Here is an 18698-nt window from a genome sequence, read left to right as displayed (position 1 = left end):
AATCGTAGACCAACCTAAGTTTATTGGAGAACTTGCCCTTGACAAGCCCAATAGGGCTGACTCGCCAGGTGTTAAATGGGGGCTTCGTGAAAGGGCCTATGATGAAATCCCGGTCTAGCTCTGCCCGTAATAGCTGGTCGATGGCTTGTACGTCGGTGGCTGCTGACCGCAGGTTCTGGCACTCGTGTGTAAGGTGAGGGAGGGAAATAAGTCCTGTATGAAAGCCCTGAGTAAAGCCCTGAACTAGGTAGGTGGCAAGTGAGGGGGTGGGATGATTGGCGAGGTAGACGCTGAGCCACGACACGTTGACCCGGCTTAGTCAAGATTTTCTAGCCTGCTTGACCTCGCACATGAGCCTGGGATGAGCTCTATTACATCGTGAGCATACATGGAGCAGCCTGCACTGGCTGAAATTGCACGACCCGCTGTTGTAGTTGTTACAGATGGCTGCGCCTCCCAAGGTCTTGACCGGGCGCCCCAGTTTATCCGTCTGCGGCAGGCGTACCGGCGCCGGTAGGGCCTGGGCAGTGCCTGAGGTCGATGGACCGTCTACGGGCGGGGTTGCCACTGAGCTGGCACACCAAGTCGCGGTGTGAGTAGCCGACTGGCAAATGGCACAAAGAGGAGACCGCAGCCCTGCGAAGTGTCGACAGAACAACTCGGTGTCCAAGACACTCCAATCCGTAGGTATCTGAAATTGGGAGAGCCTGGCGGCCGCCTTAGCGGAGAAGGAGCGGTGATAGTCATAAAATGCAAAACCGCCGTATTTGTACCCCAGGTCAACTACTACGTGGAGGTAACGATCCAGTTCCTCCCTCCTGCCGGGGGAGGCCGAGCAGATGACATCCCTCAGCATGCCGAAGGCCAAGGTGAACTCGGTGACTGAAAGCTTCCTGTCCAGCCTGGGGTCTTTGGCTTTGAGGACCACCGACACGTCCCCCCAAGTGTAAGCTTTATTTTCTGCCAGCTCATGAATGGATATCAGGAGTGAAGCCAGATTGACGTCCTTTCCCTCTAGGATGTCCTTCCTGATGTTGGCTGATATTAAATGAGAAGGGTACACTACTGGTGTACACCCGGGGGTACCTGCGCTGGTGTTCTCCACTGCTTGTAAAGCTGGTGTAGGAGGAGAAACAACTGGGCGGGTCTCGAGGAGGGCCACCCGACTCTGAACCTCTGACATTGAGGTCGTCAGGGATGACACCAGCGTGTGAAGCTGCGTGATGGAAGCAGCGATAGAGCCCAGGGAGGCCTGCTGGACACTATCCTCAACCGTGGCTGGGGGAGGAAAAAGGAGCCCGAAAAGCTCGGCCTTTCTGGCTGTAGCTGGGAAGGGTACACCCCTACGCCTCAACTCGGCTGTCAGCCTGGAAATGGTCCATGATCTGAAGGACCTTTGGCTGCCGCTCTCTGAGACGAGAGACGGGGACAACGGAGCCGTGTAGTCCTCGCTGCCAGCCTGGGACATGGTGGCAAAATCCAGGCTTGGTGAGCCTATTAATCCTTGGGTCCGGGTTTTTCTCCTATACGGAACCTAAGAGGGTGACATGGATTACAAGACTCGTAGGAGACTCCTGAGCAAACATTTTTTTTTTTTTTTTTTTTTTTTTTTTTTTTTTTTTTTTTTTAGAGAAGGATACTACCGCTTGTGAGCGTTCCCTTCCCAGAAGATTCTCTTACCTAAGGAGGCACCGTCCGACCCGGTGCAGGTTGGACCTACTGAAAACTCGACTGATCTGAGGAGATGAAGGTGAGTTTGTATGAGACTCCTATACCTGCAGAGAGATGTCTAGCTAAATAGTGGAGGTAAGACTTGAAATGTGATGAAAGACATAACTGAAACGAGCTACATAAATAAAACGAGCAGACAACTGAATTTAGAATAACGTGCATATGGCGACAGAGCCGTGACTTGGTTGCGCCGCAGATGCAAAATTTCCTTTTCCTTCCCTTTCCCCATTTTTTTTTTTTTTTTTCCTTTTTTTTCTTTTTGTTTCTAACGCAAATTGCACATAGAACGTGGGGCTCAAGCGAAGGTGGACCCTGCCACGTGGAGCTCAGGCAGGGGGGTGAACCCCGCCACGTGGAGCTCAGGCAGGGGGGGGGGGGGTCTGCCACGTGGAGCTCAGGCGGAGGTGGAGCCCGCCACGTGGAGCTCAGGCAGAGGGGGGGGGGGGGGGGGCCTGCCGCGTGGAGCTCAGGCGGAGGTGGAGCCCGCCACGTGGAGCTCAGGCAGAGGGGGGGGGGGGGCCTGCCGCGTGGAGCTCAGGCGGAGGTGGAGCCCGCCACGTGGAGCTCAGGCAGGGGGGGGGGGTCTGCCACGTGGAGCTCAGGCGGGAGGTGACCCCGTCACGTGGAGCTCAGGCAGGGGGGGGGGGGGAACCCCGCCACGTGGAGCTCAGACGGGGGGTGAACCCCGCCGCGTGGAGCTCAGGCAGGGGGGGGGGGGGGAGGGGACCCCGCCGCGTGGAGCTCAGGCAGGGGGGGGGGACCCTGCCACGTGGAGCTCAGGCAAAAAGGGGGGTGGGTACTGAAATGAGGTGTAGCAGCTGGGCGCCCAGAACGAATCGATGCATAAGGAATGCGATGGGATTCGAATTGGAGCGTAATAAGTGACAGAAATGATATGCCATGACAAAGACTAGAATCAAGGACCACGCTTGAACCTGCGAGTGACTCAGTCTCTGGAGCATGTACAGAAATGAGGCCGAACCTTGGGGCACTTCGAAGCGAATCGGTGCGTTAGAGATGCGACGGGATTCGAATCGGAGTGTGGTAAGTGACAGAAATGATAACATGGTTAGAAGTGGCAGAAATGAAATGATTCGACATAACCGACTGGCATGATTGAAATGACTGCAATGATTGACATGGAAAGAAATGACCTGACGGACATAGTACAACGGTATGAAATGATTTTTTTTTTTTTGAACAACCTGAGATTGACATTGCCCGGACTGCTCAATTTAGCGTGACAAGCAGACAGCTGTGCTTTCGAAACGGTTCGATCGATTCGAACACGACGAAATGAGTCGTTCGGTTTAGCAATGACGTGCTACGAAACGAAGTGCCTGTCGGCACGAACGACAAGTACCGAAAAGGTGACAACGACTTCTTCGAAGAAGGGGTAGTGACATGAGGTATCGAATATAAGTTAAGACGTTCGTGTAATCTAGAGTGAGTGGTTCGTGAGTTCCGGAATCTAGTTTACGTGACTTAATAACACATGAACGAAAAGGGTGCCGAAGCCCTACCTGCGACAGCCGGCCCAGACGTGTTGTACGACAACGGAAAACTCGATTTAGAGTATAGCGACTCAGACGGCAACCAGACGGACGCTGACGAACGACAAGGCTTTGTCGACGCGAGGCGGACGAAAACGTGGAACTCACGAACCCGGCTCACTGTAAAGTCTTGTGGATAGTCGGCCCTTGATTTCTGACGTATCAGATATCGCGCACCGGAACCGACGAGGGAGCCAGGCGAACGGGCTGGTTATATACTCCACCGGGCTCCACCCATAATTCCAGGCCACCATACTGGCCTTTCCATATATATATATATATATATATATATATATATATATATATATATATATATATATATATATATATATATATATATATGTGTGTGTGTGTGTTCTATTATTTATATATATATATATATATATATATATAATAGAACACACACACACCTGTGTATGTATGTATATATATATATATATATGTATGTATGTTTTATTATTATATGGATGTGTGTGTGTGTGTGTGTGTATATATATATATATATAATATATAATTAGAACACACACACACAATTATAATTATTATATTATACAATTATTATATGGGTGTATATATATATAGATATATAATATTTATATATGTTCTATTATTATATGTGTGTGTGTGTATATGTATATATATATATATATATATATATATATATATATATATACATACATATATGAATATAAAAAAATATATACATATAATAGAACATATATATTATTATTATAATACAGGATTTATATAGCGCCAACAGTCTGCGCAGCGCTTTACAACATTACGGCAGACACTGCAATTACAATACAATTCAATACAGGAGGATTCAGAGGATCCTACTTGTTATGCCGCGTACACACGATCGGAAATTCCGCCAGCAAAACTCAGATGAGAGCTTGTTGTCGGAAAATGGGACCGTGTGTACGCTCCGTCGGTCTTTTGCTGGCGGAATTCCAGCCAGCAAAAGATTGAGAGCAGGTTCTCTATTTTTCGATCGGGAAAAGTTCCTATACGAAAATGCGTTCGTCTGTATGCAATTCGGACACGCAAAAAATCACGCATGCTCGGAAACAATTCGATGCATGCTCAGAAGCATTGTACTTCGTTTTTTCTCAGCGCGTCGTGGTGTTGTACATCACCGCGGTTCTTGACGGTCGAAAGTTCAGAGAACCTTTGTGTGACCCGTGTGTATGCAAGGCAAGCTTGAGTGGAATTTCGTCGGAAAAACCATCCAAGATTTTTCCAACGGAAATTCCGCTTGTATGTACGGGGCATTAGAGTTTACAATCTAGGAAAAGAACACAAGCACACACGTTGGTAGGATTACTTATTTTATTCAGGGAGATCCCAATGTTGGAGTATCCCAAGACATATAAAAAAGGAAAAAAAATAAAAGGCAAGTGACTGTTTCGGCCCACCGGTCTTAAAGTGGATGTAAACCTTCACATATCCCCAGTGAAGTGGACAGCCTCAGATGACACACGGAAATAAAACAAATCTCCCTACATAAGTTTTACATGTATATCTGCTGTCTTCAGCTTTCTATATTCTTTAGAAAGTTCTGATCGTGTTAAAGATTTCTCTTCCGGGTCACCACTGGGAGTGGATTATTGGCATACAGCCAAGACAGCTGATTGGAGGAAAGGCGCACACACCCCCCTCTCCACATTGGCAAAGGAAGAAAGGAATGTGCACAGCTCTGCTCTGAGACAGGAAGCTGACTGCTAATCTATTTATAGCAACCTCCCCGACACACTTCAGGCTGCCGTCACGGAGAACATGTCAAAAGTTCTCAGAAGTTCTCAGGTTGATAACAGAAGAACGGAGCAGGAGAAAGCCACAGGACTTAGTGCTTTGAAGAGAGATAAGAAAACACTGCAGATATATGTTCCCAGCTCAAATTTCATGAATCGGGTTTACATCCACTTTAATGTATAACTAAAATATGTTTTTTGACTGGCTTGAGCCTTTTAAAAATACCTTTTGTTAACCACTTGCCTACGTGGAACTTACACCCCCTTCCTGCCCAGGCCATTTTTCAGCTTTCAGCGCTGTTGTACTTTGAATGACAATTGCGTAGTCATGCTACACTGTAACCAGATTACATTTTTATCATTTTCTTCACACAAATAGAACTTTCTTTTGGTGGTATTTAATCACTGCTGGGTTTTTTCTTTTTTACAAAAAAGAAACAGACCAAACATTTTTAAAAAATATTTTTTTTACTTAGTTTCTGTCAGTAGATTTTATAACTAAGTCATTTTACTCCTTCACTGATGTGCGCTGATGAGGCGGAACTGATGGGCACTGATAGGCTGAACTGGTGGGCATTGATGAGGTGACACTTATGGGCACTGATTAGGTGACACTGATGAGGAGGCACTAATATGCCACACTTATGGGCACCGATTGGTGGCACTGATATGTGGCACTGATGAGCACTGTTAGGCATCACTGGTGGGTACTGATAGGCGTCACTGGTGGGCACGGATAGGCAGCATGGATAGGTGGTACTGATGGGCATTGATGGACAGCAGTGATGTGCAGCACTAATAGCCAGCACTGACTGGCATCCCTAATGGGCACAGATTGGTGGCACTGGTGGGCACTGATTGCATCACTGGTGGGCAATGGTGGGCACTGATTGCATCACTGGTGGGCAATGGTGGGCACTGATTGGTGACACTGTTGATTCTATATTGTAATCAGGGCACTGATGATCAGTGCCCTGATTACATGTGTAGATTTCCACCTGCGAGGAAATGCCTCTGATCGGCTCTCCTTGCCACACACTCTGTCAGTGTGAGGCAAGGAGAGCTGATTACCGGCATCTCCGTGTTTACATGTGACTGGCTGTGATTGGACACAGCCGATCACATGGTTAAAGAGCCACGGACGTGGCTCCTTACAGAGATCGGGGTTGCGCCGTGCCCTAGCAACACGGTGCGGCCGTTCTGTAACGCCTTCATATGACGTTGTCCCAGAACGAGAGCCACACCACCCTGCCATCATAAAGTTTGTAAAAGTGTATGGCCAGCATTAGATTGCAGTAGAATCCAGCAGAAGTTCTAATCCTTACCCAGTCTATCCAAAACCTTAAACAGAGTTTTGGGTGTAGATGTGTTTTAACACGACTGTTTCTTTTATATTGTTTGTTGCAGTTACCTCCTACCTCACCTCTTGCCTGCCAAGCCCGGCCTGGACATCCACTGCTTACGGCAGTCCACTGGCAACACCGTCCAGAGGGTGTTCAACATGAGTTTTGTCCCTGTAGGATTTTGGCAGAGGTTCATCGCACGCATGTTAATCAGCCTGTCGGAGATGGATCTGCAGGTGAGAACAAAGGATGGGACCATATGGAACGCTGCAAACCAGGAACTTTAGTCTTTATTATACAGATTGCTGGATCACCAATGGATTGCACTGATCATCACTTCTTCTTTTCATAGCTGTTTGAGAACAAGAAGAATACCAAACCACGGAACAGGAAGTCCGCCATTTACAACTTCACAGGCAGTCAGCGAAACCGCTGCAGCACTTTCCGGGTTAAGAGAAACCAGACTATCTACTGGCAAGAGGGACTGCTGGTTACCTTTGAAGGTGGCTACCTCAGGTGTGAAACAAATGGCTGCATAATGAAAGCTTGGCTCACCCATCATTCTTTTAAATAAAATATTTATATTACAAGAAACCTGAAGAGGGCATACCAATGACCATAGGCGTGGGCGCGGAGTGTGCCCCTCCCCCTGTGTTCTCTTCCCCGCAGCACTGCTGGTGTACTATCATATAATGTCCCCCATCGGCTAGTGTCCGCTGTGTACTGCGCATGCGCAGTACACAGGACACCCACATTCCGAAAATAGCTGAAGATGAACAGCGCCTGCGCCGTGAGTCCAGGTTCTAGCCCACCATCCAAGTGGACATAGAGTTAGAATAAAAAGAGCCGAGCACAGCGAGGCCGTGCCCGAAGTGTGGCGAGCCCGCGAGGGGCCCTCTAAAATGTGCAGCCTTATGTCCACTTGGATGGTGGACCTTGCACCTCGACTCACGTCGCAGGCGCCGTTCATCTTCGGAGATTTTCCGAATCTCCTTCTGCTCTGTACTGCGCAAGCGCTGCGCCTGCGCAGTACAGGGCGGACACATCTAGATGGCCGGACGATATATATCAAAACACCAGCTTCCCTCCTCTCCTCTCCCGCCAGCTGCGGAGGAGGATTGTTTAAGGATAGAGAGCAGGGGAAGGGGGGCTGTAAATAAATCAGTTACCCCCTTACTTTTCTGAATGAACACAGCGAGTGATTGATACTGATTGCCCCTGTGTCCTTTCATAACTGAAGCATAGTAAACTGTATTTACTATGCATCAGTTTGTGAATGAGCCAGTGTTCTATGGATAAATGCCCTCCGCTGGGTCTGCGCATGCACTGTAACGTCTCTCCAGCTGACATGTTGATTGGCATGCACACATTCGAGCTGCACGATTCTGGCCTAAATGAGAATCAAAATTTTTTTTTTGCTTAGAATAAAGATCACGATTCTCGCGGTGTTAAAGCTTTCACATTATACAAAAATATTGGGCTAACTTTACTGGTTAGTTTATTTTTTTTTTGTTTTTTTTTTTATTCATTAAAGTAAGTTTTTCCCCCAAAAAATTGCATTTGAAAGACCGCTGCGTAAATACAGTGTGACATAAAATATTGCAACAACCACCATTTTATTCTCTAGGGTCTCTACTAATATATATATATTGTTACAATGTTGACTTTGTTCCACTGCTAAAGAATGTTGTGATTCTTGGCAGACTGCCCAGTTTTTTTCTTCTTCTTTTGACTGCTGACGACTTCAGCAGAGCAGAGAGAATTCTCTGCATAGAAAGAATCGGCAAATACTTTTTTCAAGATCACAACGGTAAAAAAAATCGCAATAACGATTCTTGGCGATTAATTGTGCAGCTCTAGCACACATTGTCGGAGGCATTATCCGACACGATGCAAACAGCGGAGGGAGAACGTACTTGGTAGATTCTGACTCACTGTTGCGGGGTGGGTTATGCCTGTATTGAACGCTGTGTTTTCTGTCTGTTGCACGGCGGGTTCCGTGTGTTAATCGACAGGTTTTGGCTGAGTCTAAGGGCGGGTTAAAATACACAAAACCCGCCCTTCAAGTCAACCCCGCAATAACAAGGCAGAATCTGACAATTACATTCTCCCTCGGTGCTAAGCAGATCGTCGAATACTGCCTCCGATGATCTGCGCATGCGCCGTGTTGACGTCACTTCAGCTGATCAACATATCAGCTGGAGTGACATTGGTTACCGCACATGCGCATACCCATCGGAGGCATTTTTAGATGGGGAATTTCTCGGTAGAACACCGGAAGGTGCTCAGCACAGAACACTTTTTATTCATTCATTGTCCAGTGCAGTTGGGGCTGCAGAGAAGGTAACTGGGGAATCTCTGTCCTTGGTACCTTTCTCTGTCTCAAAAGTAAGACATCAGGGGGTCTGTTCAGACCCCTGATATTTCAGCAGAGCACCCCAACTCCTTAAAAATGTAAACAAACAGTGTGGTTGTAAAAATAAGTGTGAAATGCAAGATTCCGATGGGTGGAAAAAGATGTCCACTTGGCGACTTCAGACTGTAGGCTTACTGCGGCTGAGTGCGGGGTGTACCAAGATGGCCGTGACAGAACGTCACTTTCAGTTACGAAATCTGACGGGCTGCCTAATCTGACGGAACACCATCACATCCCCTGACAGGACAGAGCTCTGTATTGTTTACATTCACAGAGCCCTGTCCTGTAATACTCTTTGCCAGGCAGCGGGTGCCGGCGGTCAATCATTGGCCAAGGACCCACTGACCGGCTTGTGCTGTGAGGAAGCCGGGGTGGAATCGTCCAACAGGGCCACCCGCTCATCAAATTTTGGCCGGTTCATTGGGAACCAGACAAAATGCGCTCAGTGTATGGCCAACTTAAAAAAAACACTTGGCTGATTTCTGCAAAATACACTTGATGGGAACCCTAAAGGGCACATAAGGGATAAATGATGTCTGTTACCTTCACAGTGTTGAATCCTCAGATGTGAACTGGAAGAAGAAGAGCGGTGGCATAAAGATTATTTGTCAGTCGGAAATAAGAGATTTCTCTGCAATGGCTTTCATCACTGATCATGTCAACTCCCTGATTGATCAATGGTTTCCAGGTAATTTAGTATAGTTTAGTATTCACTGAATGTTACAGATCTCTCTTTTCAGTGAAAGAATTTTCCATAATTGCCATACTTTACCAAAACAGATCTAAAAATATCTAAACAATTTATATTAAATATATATTATATATTGTTATATTATAAAATATTTTTAAAAGATTTACATTTCTATATGAATCATTTACTTTTTAAAAACTGAAATCCCGCTGGTTTGCTCCCTCCCCCTAGTAACTGAGTTGCAGGTTTTTTCGGGGGGGGGGAGAGAGGAACGCAAGTTCCCGATATTTATTGTTACCTGTTGCCACTTTGGCAATCCTTGCCTAGGCAAGGATGGCGTCCCTTGCCCCACCCCCTCTCCTCCCATACCCGGGATGCGTAAAATGTCCCAGCAAACTGCAGGACAAGTCACAAAGTGCTGCACTAAGTTGTGGGGGAACTTGTGTGCCGGAGACCTGCAGCAGTTAGAAGAACCGGCTGCGGGAAGACGGTGCTGGACCCCATCCACTGGTAAGTACTGAGCTTTTAAATATCAGCAGCTACAGTACTTGTAGCTGCTAACTTGTAAGAAAACAGAACTGAAGTTCCCCTTTAAGGCCTCATGCACATTGAACATTATAAAACCGGCAGTAGTTTTGCAGTGAGTTTTTCAACATTTTTACAATAATGTTTATTAGCGTTTTTTAGCATTTTCCACGTTACCGTTTAACCACTTGCTTACTGGGCACTTAAACCCCCCTCCTGCCCAGACCAATTTTCAGCTTTCAGCGCTGATGCACTTTGAATGACAATTGCGCAGGCATACAACACTGTACCCAAATGACATTTTTATCATTTTTTTCCCACAAATAGAGCTTTCTTTTGGTGGTATTTAGTTACAGCTGGGAGTTTTATTTTTTGCTAAACAAACAAAAAAAGATGCAAAATAAAAAATAAAAAAAAATCATGTTTAATAGTTTGTTATAAAATTTTGCAAACAGGTAATTTTTCTCCTTCATTGAAATGCGCTGATGAGGCGGCACTGGTGGGCACTGATAGGCGGCACTGGTGGGCACTGATAGGCGGCACTGGTGGGCACTGATAGGCTGCACTGGTGGGCACTGATAAGGCACAGTTAAGGCGACACTAATAGGCACAGACAAGGTGGCACCGATAGGCACAGATAAAGCAGTACTGATGGGCACAGATAAGGCGGCACTGATGGGCACTGATAGGTGGCACGGATGGGTGGCATTAAGGGGCACTGATAGGTACCACTGATAGATGGGACTGATGGGAACTGATAGGTGGCACTGATAGGTGGCACTGATGGGCGGCACTGATGGGCACTGGTAGATGACACTGATGGGCACGGATATGTGGCACTGAGGTGCAGCAATGTTGTTGAGGCAGATTGTGGGCACTGATAGGTGGCACTGTGGGCACTGATAGGTGACACTGTGGGTACTGATGTATGACACTGTGGGCACTGATGTATGGCACTGTGGGCACTGATGTATGGCACTGTGGGCACTGATGTATGGCACTGCTGGGTGGCATTATGGGCACTGCTGGGTGGCACTTTTTTAATTCTCTGGGGGTTACTGGCAGGGGGCAGGTGGGCACTGATACGCTGGCCGTGATCGGGACTGATGTCCCGATCACGGCCGCCGGTGATCGGCTTTTTTTTGACAGCGCGAGGAGGAAAAGTAGCCGATTACCGGCTCTGTTTTGTCACATGATCAGCTGTCATTGGCTGACAGCTGATCACGTGGTAAGGGGTCGGGATCGACCCCTTGCTCGGATCCGTGATCAGGCGAGTCTCATTGACTCGCCGATCACAGAGAGCGCCGCGCGCGCCCCTCAGGGGGCGCGCAGGCCGCTCGTGCACGGGACGACGTCAATAGACGTAGTCCCGGCAAAGGAGGTCCGCGCTGTAGCCGTCGTTCGGCTATAGCGCGGATCTCAAGAGGTTAAGCTGTTTTTTTATTTATTTTTTTTGAAGAAAAATGTTTTAATTTAATTTTTTTCAATGGATCAAAAACATTAAAAACCGCTGGTGAGTGAGGTTTTTAAGCGTTTATCAACGTTTATCAGCGTTCAAGCGTTTTTATAGCTGGAAAATGTCTCTCAGAACCCACTAGTTTTGTTTTGTTTTTTTTGTTTTTTTTACTGCTCAAAAACGGCACTGCCCAAAACTTCTGATAACAGCCTATGTGCGCATGGACACATAGGATAACATGATGGAAAGTTTAATGACTGTCCGGGGGAAAAAAACGTGTACAGCCAAAAACAGCTACTGTAAAAACGTCAAAAGTCATCCAGTGTGCATGAGGCCTAAGGCCCCATTCACACCTGAGCATAGCATTTTTATGCAGAAAATCGTGCGATTTTTACCGTGATTTTGCTGCGTTTTTGCCGCGATTTTGTGCAGGGCAAAAGGTCACCAATGTAAAAAGAAGAAAAACACCCAAATCTGACCGATTCGAGCGACAAAAAAGGGTCCGGAACTTGTTTTGAGCTTCAGGCGTTCGGCTTCAGGCGACTTGGAGTGGAGATGTGAACCGTCTCCATTGAGAATAATAGATTTTTTTCCCCTCCAGCGTTTTGTAGCTTCAGGCTTCAGGCTACAAAACGCTCAGGTGTGAATGGGGCCTTAGAGCAGATAAACGCTCAGGTGTGAATGGGGCCTTAGAGCAGATAAACGCCTAGGTGTGAATGGGGCCTTAGGATTGAAAACGGCTTCAAGAATGCAGTTAGTGCAGGAGTCATGATAACCTTCTGCCTTTAAGATAGACTTGCAAGTCATTTGCCATATTTTTAATTAATGAAGGAATAAAAATATTCTTTAATTGTAAATTAGGCCCAGAAAATGACTGGAATAAATAGAAGCCTAGCCTCTAAGGCCGCGTACACACGGGCGGATTGTCTGCCCAACTTAGTCCGCTGAACCGTGTTTCAGCGGACAATCCGCTTGTGTGTGGGCTTCAGCGGACTTTTTCAGCGGACAGTCTGACGGACTTTGTCTTTCGGAATTTCCGTAATTTTGTCCGTCCAAACTTGGTTTTGTCCGTCCAAACTTGGTTTCAGCGGACAGTCCGCTCGTGTGTAGGCAAGTTGGACGGACTAAGTATGGCGCATGCTCAGAAAGGATTTACACGGACGAAGGTTGCATTGCAGTGTATTGGACGTCGTTTTTCTAGTCCCGTCGTACGTGCTGTACACGTCATCGCGCAAGTTTTCAGCGGACTGTCTGTTCATCGTGTGTGGTCAAGTCCGTTCATTCAAAAGTTGAACGGACTGTCTGTCGGATTGTCTGACGAACTTAGTTGGGCAGACAATCCGCCCGTGTGTACGCGGCCTAACCCTTTCTGGAAATGATAGGCTAGTTGCCAGGGGCCTTGCTGTCTAATGACTAACCAAGATGGCCTGCCATCCTTGACATTCCAGATCAATGAAATACAACATGAGCATTTTTCCAAGTTCTATTACCTGACGTATGGTACACCACTATATTCCAGGTAATATTAAAGGAAATAATGGTGAACATGTTCAATACATTGATATGCAATCATTGGTAACACCAAGTGAATATAGAAAACACAAATGAATAAAATTTGAATAGAGATTGAATAAAGTGAAAAAAAAAAAGACAATGAACGAATAAAGAAAGTCCAAGTGCAAAAATAAAAATAAAAAAACGAGTGCAAAACTATATAATAAGGATGACTGATCAGTCCATATCTTGATAGAGGAGAAATATAAAACACTCCAATAACAGAAGGGATCGGACAGAGAAAGCTACCACCAATAAATGTATAGATTGGCCGCTTAATTCCAAGTATGACCAGAAGGTCAGATAACGCTCCATGGATAGCTGATGGAAAACCAGCTAGTATGTCAGTAACGACACCCTCCAGTACTATACCTCCATAGACCAACGCTACTCCAGAAATGATCTTAGGGTCAGAGAAACATCAAATGCCCACTGTAGATTCCAACAGGTCTGTAAATATTCGCTCCCTCAGAGAGAACAAAGATATCCATAGCGCAATATTAACAATTATAAGTAACACATTTATTCAATAACTGATTACATGAGAAGTAAGGTAACATCCTCAGTAGAAATAGGAGTAGTGACACACTCGCCTCCTCACCACACTTCCGTTCTCGATGGACGTCACAAGGCTCTATCCGACGCATTGCGTCACTGGTCACGTGGCTTCCTCAGGGATGAAGTGAGTGGCCAATCTATAAATTTATTGGTGGTGGCTTTCTCTGTCCAATCCCATCAGTTATTGGAGTGTTTTATATTTCTCCTCTATCAAGATATGGACTGCTATGGAGTCATCCTTATTATATATTTTTGCACTTGGTTTTTTATTTTCATTTTTGAACTTTATTTGTGTTTACTATATTCACTTGGTGTTACCAATGATTGCATATTAATGTATTGATCAAGCGCACCATTATTTCTGTTAATATTATATGTATGTTAGTGTTTTGAGTGCACTGCCTAGTGGTTCCAGCTCTTCACAATATCACTTATCTGGGGTGTTCACATAGCAGTGTGCAAGTTTTTTCCATTTACACTATATTCCATGGTGCCAGCTCTCAGAGCTGCCATATTGTTGGTTGCAAACCAATTGAATTGTGCAGCAGGCACACATACAGCTCAATCGGGGTGATCGCCTGTCTTGGCTGTAATTTAGCCAAGAATTTCCCATGATAAGGAACTGGACTTCAATAAATGTGGAACCGAGTTACCCTCCAAGAGTAAGAAAAGGGCCAAAATATATTCTGGGTGTGTGATTTACTTTTAAATGTGGAAAGAAGGTGGCACGCAACTTTAATTCCATATTTAATGTCACTTCAAATAGTTTGTTTAGGCCAAGCTGGCCCAAATGCTCTATTTTAATTTCAGAATAATGTGGCCATTGTGTGTGCTGTAATATACTATAGACAGGCATTATTGTCAATTATAAGTAACACATTTATTCAATAACTGCTTACATGAGAAGTAAGGTAACATATGCAGTAGAAATAGGAGTAGTGACACACTCGCCTCCTCACCACACTTCCGTTCTCGATGGACACCGGAAGACAGGTTCTGTAGGTTTGTTCTTAAGTTGAATTTGTATGCAAGTCAGAACAGGTATATATTTTAAGTGTAACTCCAGCCCAAATTTTTTTTTAATGTTTTTTTGGATAGCATAAGGAAGGTTTAACACCCCTATAATGTTTATTTTGCTGCCTGTGCCCCTGTTCAGAAGATGCCACCTCACTTTCTGTCCCTGTGACAATTGGATTTTTAAAACTTTGTGTTGTTACGGAAGCAAGTATTGGTGATTAAGCTTCAATGGAGACACCTTTTTCCCATGATAACACATAGGCCCCTTTCACGCGATTAGCCCGCTTGGATCTACCTGTCCGTTTCTCGGGTGGATCTGAGCGGGCTACCCATTGACTTGTATGGGCAGGTGGATGTCAGCAAAGATGTGTCCGCTGACACCTGCCTGCCATCCGATCCTACAAAATCTGCTGAAGACAGAGGGATGGCGATACGTTCGCCATCCATGCAGCGGATGGGACATGCTGTCCATTTTCATCTGATCTGCCCATAGAGAACAGTGGGCTCTGACAGGTCTGTCCCTGCACAGTGAGCAGAGATGGACCTGTCATCCACCAGCTCATCGAAGATCAACAGAGCAATCTCCCGCTGAGCTAGCGAAGCCCGTCCAGCGGATCCGCCCCATGTGAAAGGGCCTTACAGGAGTAAATTTCCCTTCCTAGGGGTAAATTTCCTCTCTCTTCCGGTTGTCTCCCACCATTGGTAAGTATGAGTCGGATGTTTGTAACTCGAGGACTGCCTGTAGTAGCATTAGCTATATACAGTAAGTGGACTGTGTTGCAGCACCAATACGAGTGATATCACATCTTATGAATGTAATGACAGTTGGGCTTAATGCTTCTCTGCCATTCGGGAGAAGCCTTGTATTTTTATCAATGAATTCAAGGCTTCCTCTGATTGGCCAAGGTGAAGAAAGTGACGTCGCCCACCTCCCTCACGTCGGCCAATTAGAAGAGCCTTTTATTCATAGAATTCTACTTTAAACGAGAAGTGTCCGTTTAAAAAAAATAAACGTACATACTCTAGGTGGATGCAGAATTGGTCCAAAGCTGCATCTTTCCCCTGCTGCCTCTAAGACCGAGAACTGAGCAATCAAAGACTGCTGATTGGTCAGTTCTAGGAATTCACTGTCAGTCACCGGCTCTCTGCTCTGCCCCTTCAGTGCTCACCATGGAGGGGAGGGTGGGCAGCTGGCTTAGGCTCTTAGCGGCACACTGAGAGGCTGAGCCAGCTGCCCCTCAGGTATCTGGGTGGATCCTGACATTAAAGCCGGGATCCCTTCAGAGCCTGGATTGGCTAATAGCGAACTTTAGCCCACTCTCAGCTGAATACAGGTCACAGCAGTGCAGAACAAAATGCATTCCTGTCACCTATTCCATACTATAAATAGTGGTTGTGGGAAAAACATCACTTCCCAAGAAATTTCTACTACAGTAAACCTTGGATTGTGAGCATAATGCGTTCCAGAAACATGCATTTATTCATAAGTCCTTCCGTTTATAGTCCATATAAAAAGATTATAGCAATGTGACCAGGTTGTGTAACCATAAAATGTCCATCCACAAATGGAAGCCTCCACAAGGGGATTAGCAGCAAAATCCAGCCGGAGTTACAGCAGGGGTAGGCGACCCCGTCCACCATCTGGAGGAAGATGACTGGCTTAGTTGCCACTACCAATCTCAGATAGAAGGGATTTCACTGTGATTGAGAAAACCCCAATCAGGTGACAGTTTGTGGAATTACTGTTGAGCTTCTGGGAACTTTGTTGAAATTATTCCTGAACCTTTGCATCACTTACTACTGAACCCCGGCACTCTGTGTCCCTTTAAAGCCACAGCTAGTATTCAGCGCAATAAATATCACACCCAACCTTTGCTGCGACGTAGAAACTTTTTCTCAGCAGTGGGGGCCCAACTTATGATCCTGCACACAGGCCCACTGCTTTCAGAAAATGCCCCTGACCTAAGCTCATCATTGCGCATCCATTCCAGATGCTTGTATGTGACATCATATACATCAACAGTGGTGGGACAGATGAGAAGGTGGTCACAGTGGTGTGAAGGATGGGCAGGAAGGCTTCAGTGTTGGGGCAGATGTACAGGGGAGTACAGTGGCGGGGCAGAGGAGAAAGGGGGTACATTGGTGGGACAGATGAGCAGGGGTTTACAGCAGTGGAGCAGAGGAGCAGGGGGGTACAGCGGTGGAGCAGAGGAGCAGGGGGGTACAGCGGTGGGGCAGAGGAGCAGGGGGGTACAGCGGTGGGGCAGAGGAGCAGGGGGGTACAGCGGTGGGGCAGAGGAGAAAGGAGGTGCATTGGTGGGACAGATGAGCAGGGGGTTACAGTTGTGGGGCAGAAGAGCAGGGGGCACAGAGGTGGGGCAGATGTGCAGGAGGTTACAGTGGTAGGGCAGATGAGCAGATAAGTTCAGTGTTAGGATAGATGAGAAGATGGTTCAGCAATGAGAGAGAAAACCATGGCGGTTCAGTGGTGGAGCAGATATGCAGGGAGGTACAGTGGTGGAGCAGATGTGCAGGAAGGTACAGCAGTGGGGCAGATAAGCAGGGTGGTACAGTGGTGGGGCAGATGTACAGGGGGGTTACAGTGGTCTGACAGATGAGCAGGGGGTACAGAGGTGGGGCAGATGTGCAAAGGGTTACAGTAGGGTTGCCACCTCATCCCTTTAAACCCAAAACGCATGAATTATACAGGTTCTGAGGCTAATTTAAGATAAGGCACCACATGAGTTTAATTACCACCTTAATCAGCCACAGAACCTGTGTAATTCATATGTGTTCAGGTTTAAAGGCATGAAGTTGCAACCCTAGGTTAAAGTGGTGTGACAGATGTGCAGGGGGTTACAGTGGTGGGGCAGATGTGCAGGGGAGAAGAGCATGGGGGTACGGCGGTGGAGCAAATGTGCAGGGAGGTTCAGTGGTGGGACAGAAGAGAAAGGGGGTACAGTGGTTGGGCAGATGTGCAGAGGGGACATTGATCTGAGGTGTGAGAGTGCAGTATTAATTTCTCACTACTCAAGGAGTTTACAGCATTTACTCAATATAAAAAATGATTTTCATGATTGAGAGTGTGAAGTTGCCATTTTTTTGTTATAAAATCGGCACGCTCAATTTCTTTGAAAACATTTTTCGGCACACTGTGCTCAAAAGGTTGCCTACCCCTGAGCTACAGAGTATAAAAAAGAAGAGAGGCGCCTCTAAGCTGTAGCAATATGTTGCTAAATGTTGTACCTTCATTAAATGTAACCATACTGCTACACTTAGAGGCGCCTCTCTTCTCTTTTATACTCAGTTGTGACATGGCGCTACTTGTATATCAAGTCAAAATGTATTAAAAATGTTTACTTGTTTTGGAAATTGCTCTCAAACCAAGGCTTTACTGTATTCCTCTTATGTCTTGTCCAGCTTTGACAGCCACGGAGAGTGACGGCACGCTCTTGATGGAGCAGTATGTTCCTTGCAACTCCTGTGCAGCTCTGCCACATGACCAGGAGGGGGTGCTGGATGAGAAGGAGCCTCACTATTTTAACATGGAAGATTGTGTCCTGGCTGCTGTGGATAAGGACTGCTTGGAGTGTCCGAATCATCCTGAAGATCCTGTGTCCCTGCAGGAGCTGGTCCCTGAAATTTTCATGACCGATTTCCCTTCCAGGTACAGTCCATGTGAAGCAGCAACAACTGATATCATGCAACATTTGTCAGGGTTTTGCTGTGCTGACGCTGTGTGTAGTGGAAAGAAGATTTTAATACTCTTTACTCTCTCTCCTTAGTTTCCAAAGGAAAGAAAAATACAATGCAAAGCAACACACAAACATAGCATTGTTTTGAAGGGTCTGTGTAAGCCATAGTATCCACTTGAAGACCAGGCCTATTCTGACACTTTTTGTTTACAAGTAAAAATCAGCAAACATTATAGATATATATTTTTTTAGCAGAGGCCCTAGAGAATAAAATTTTGGTTGTTGCAATTTTTCATTTCACGCGGTATTTGCGCATCGTTTTTTCAAATGCAATTTTTTGGGAAAAAATACACTGAATTTTAATGCAGAAAACACAATATTATAACCTAATTTTTGGTAAACATT

At 46.1% G+C, this 18698-nt stretch overlaps 1 protein-coding gene across 1 annotated transcript in view; it reads left to right on the top strand.

Moving 5' to 3' along the window:
* Window positions 1–18698, top strand: part of LOC143963333 (leucine-rich repeat serine/threonine-protein kinase 1-like) — a gene marked incomplete in the record, with an annotated part of 364270 nt that overhangs the window by 259994 nt on the left and 85578 nt on the right. The window contains 4 exon segments of the mRNA XM_077472944.1: window positions 6446–6617; window positions 6734–6897; window positions 9349–9485; window positions 18019–18265. Of these exon segments, the coding sequence (XP_077329070.1) occupies window positions 6446–6617; window positions 6734–6897; window positions 9349–9485; window positions 18019–18265 (720 nt within the window).

Source organism: Lithobates pipiens, unplaced genomic scaffold (genome assembly GCF_037356315.1).
Source record: "Lithobates pipiens isolate NorthernLeopardFrog02 unplaced genomic scaffold, aLitPip1_a1.2 Scaffold_8, whole genome shotgun sequence".
Taxonomy (NCBI): Eukaryota; Metazoa; Chordata; class Amphibia; order Anura; family Ranidae; genus Lithobates; species Lithobates pipiens.
Note: the sequence above shows the minus strand (reverse complement) of the source record. Positions and strands in the feature narration are given on the sequence as shown.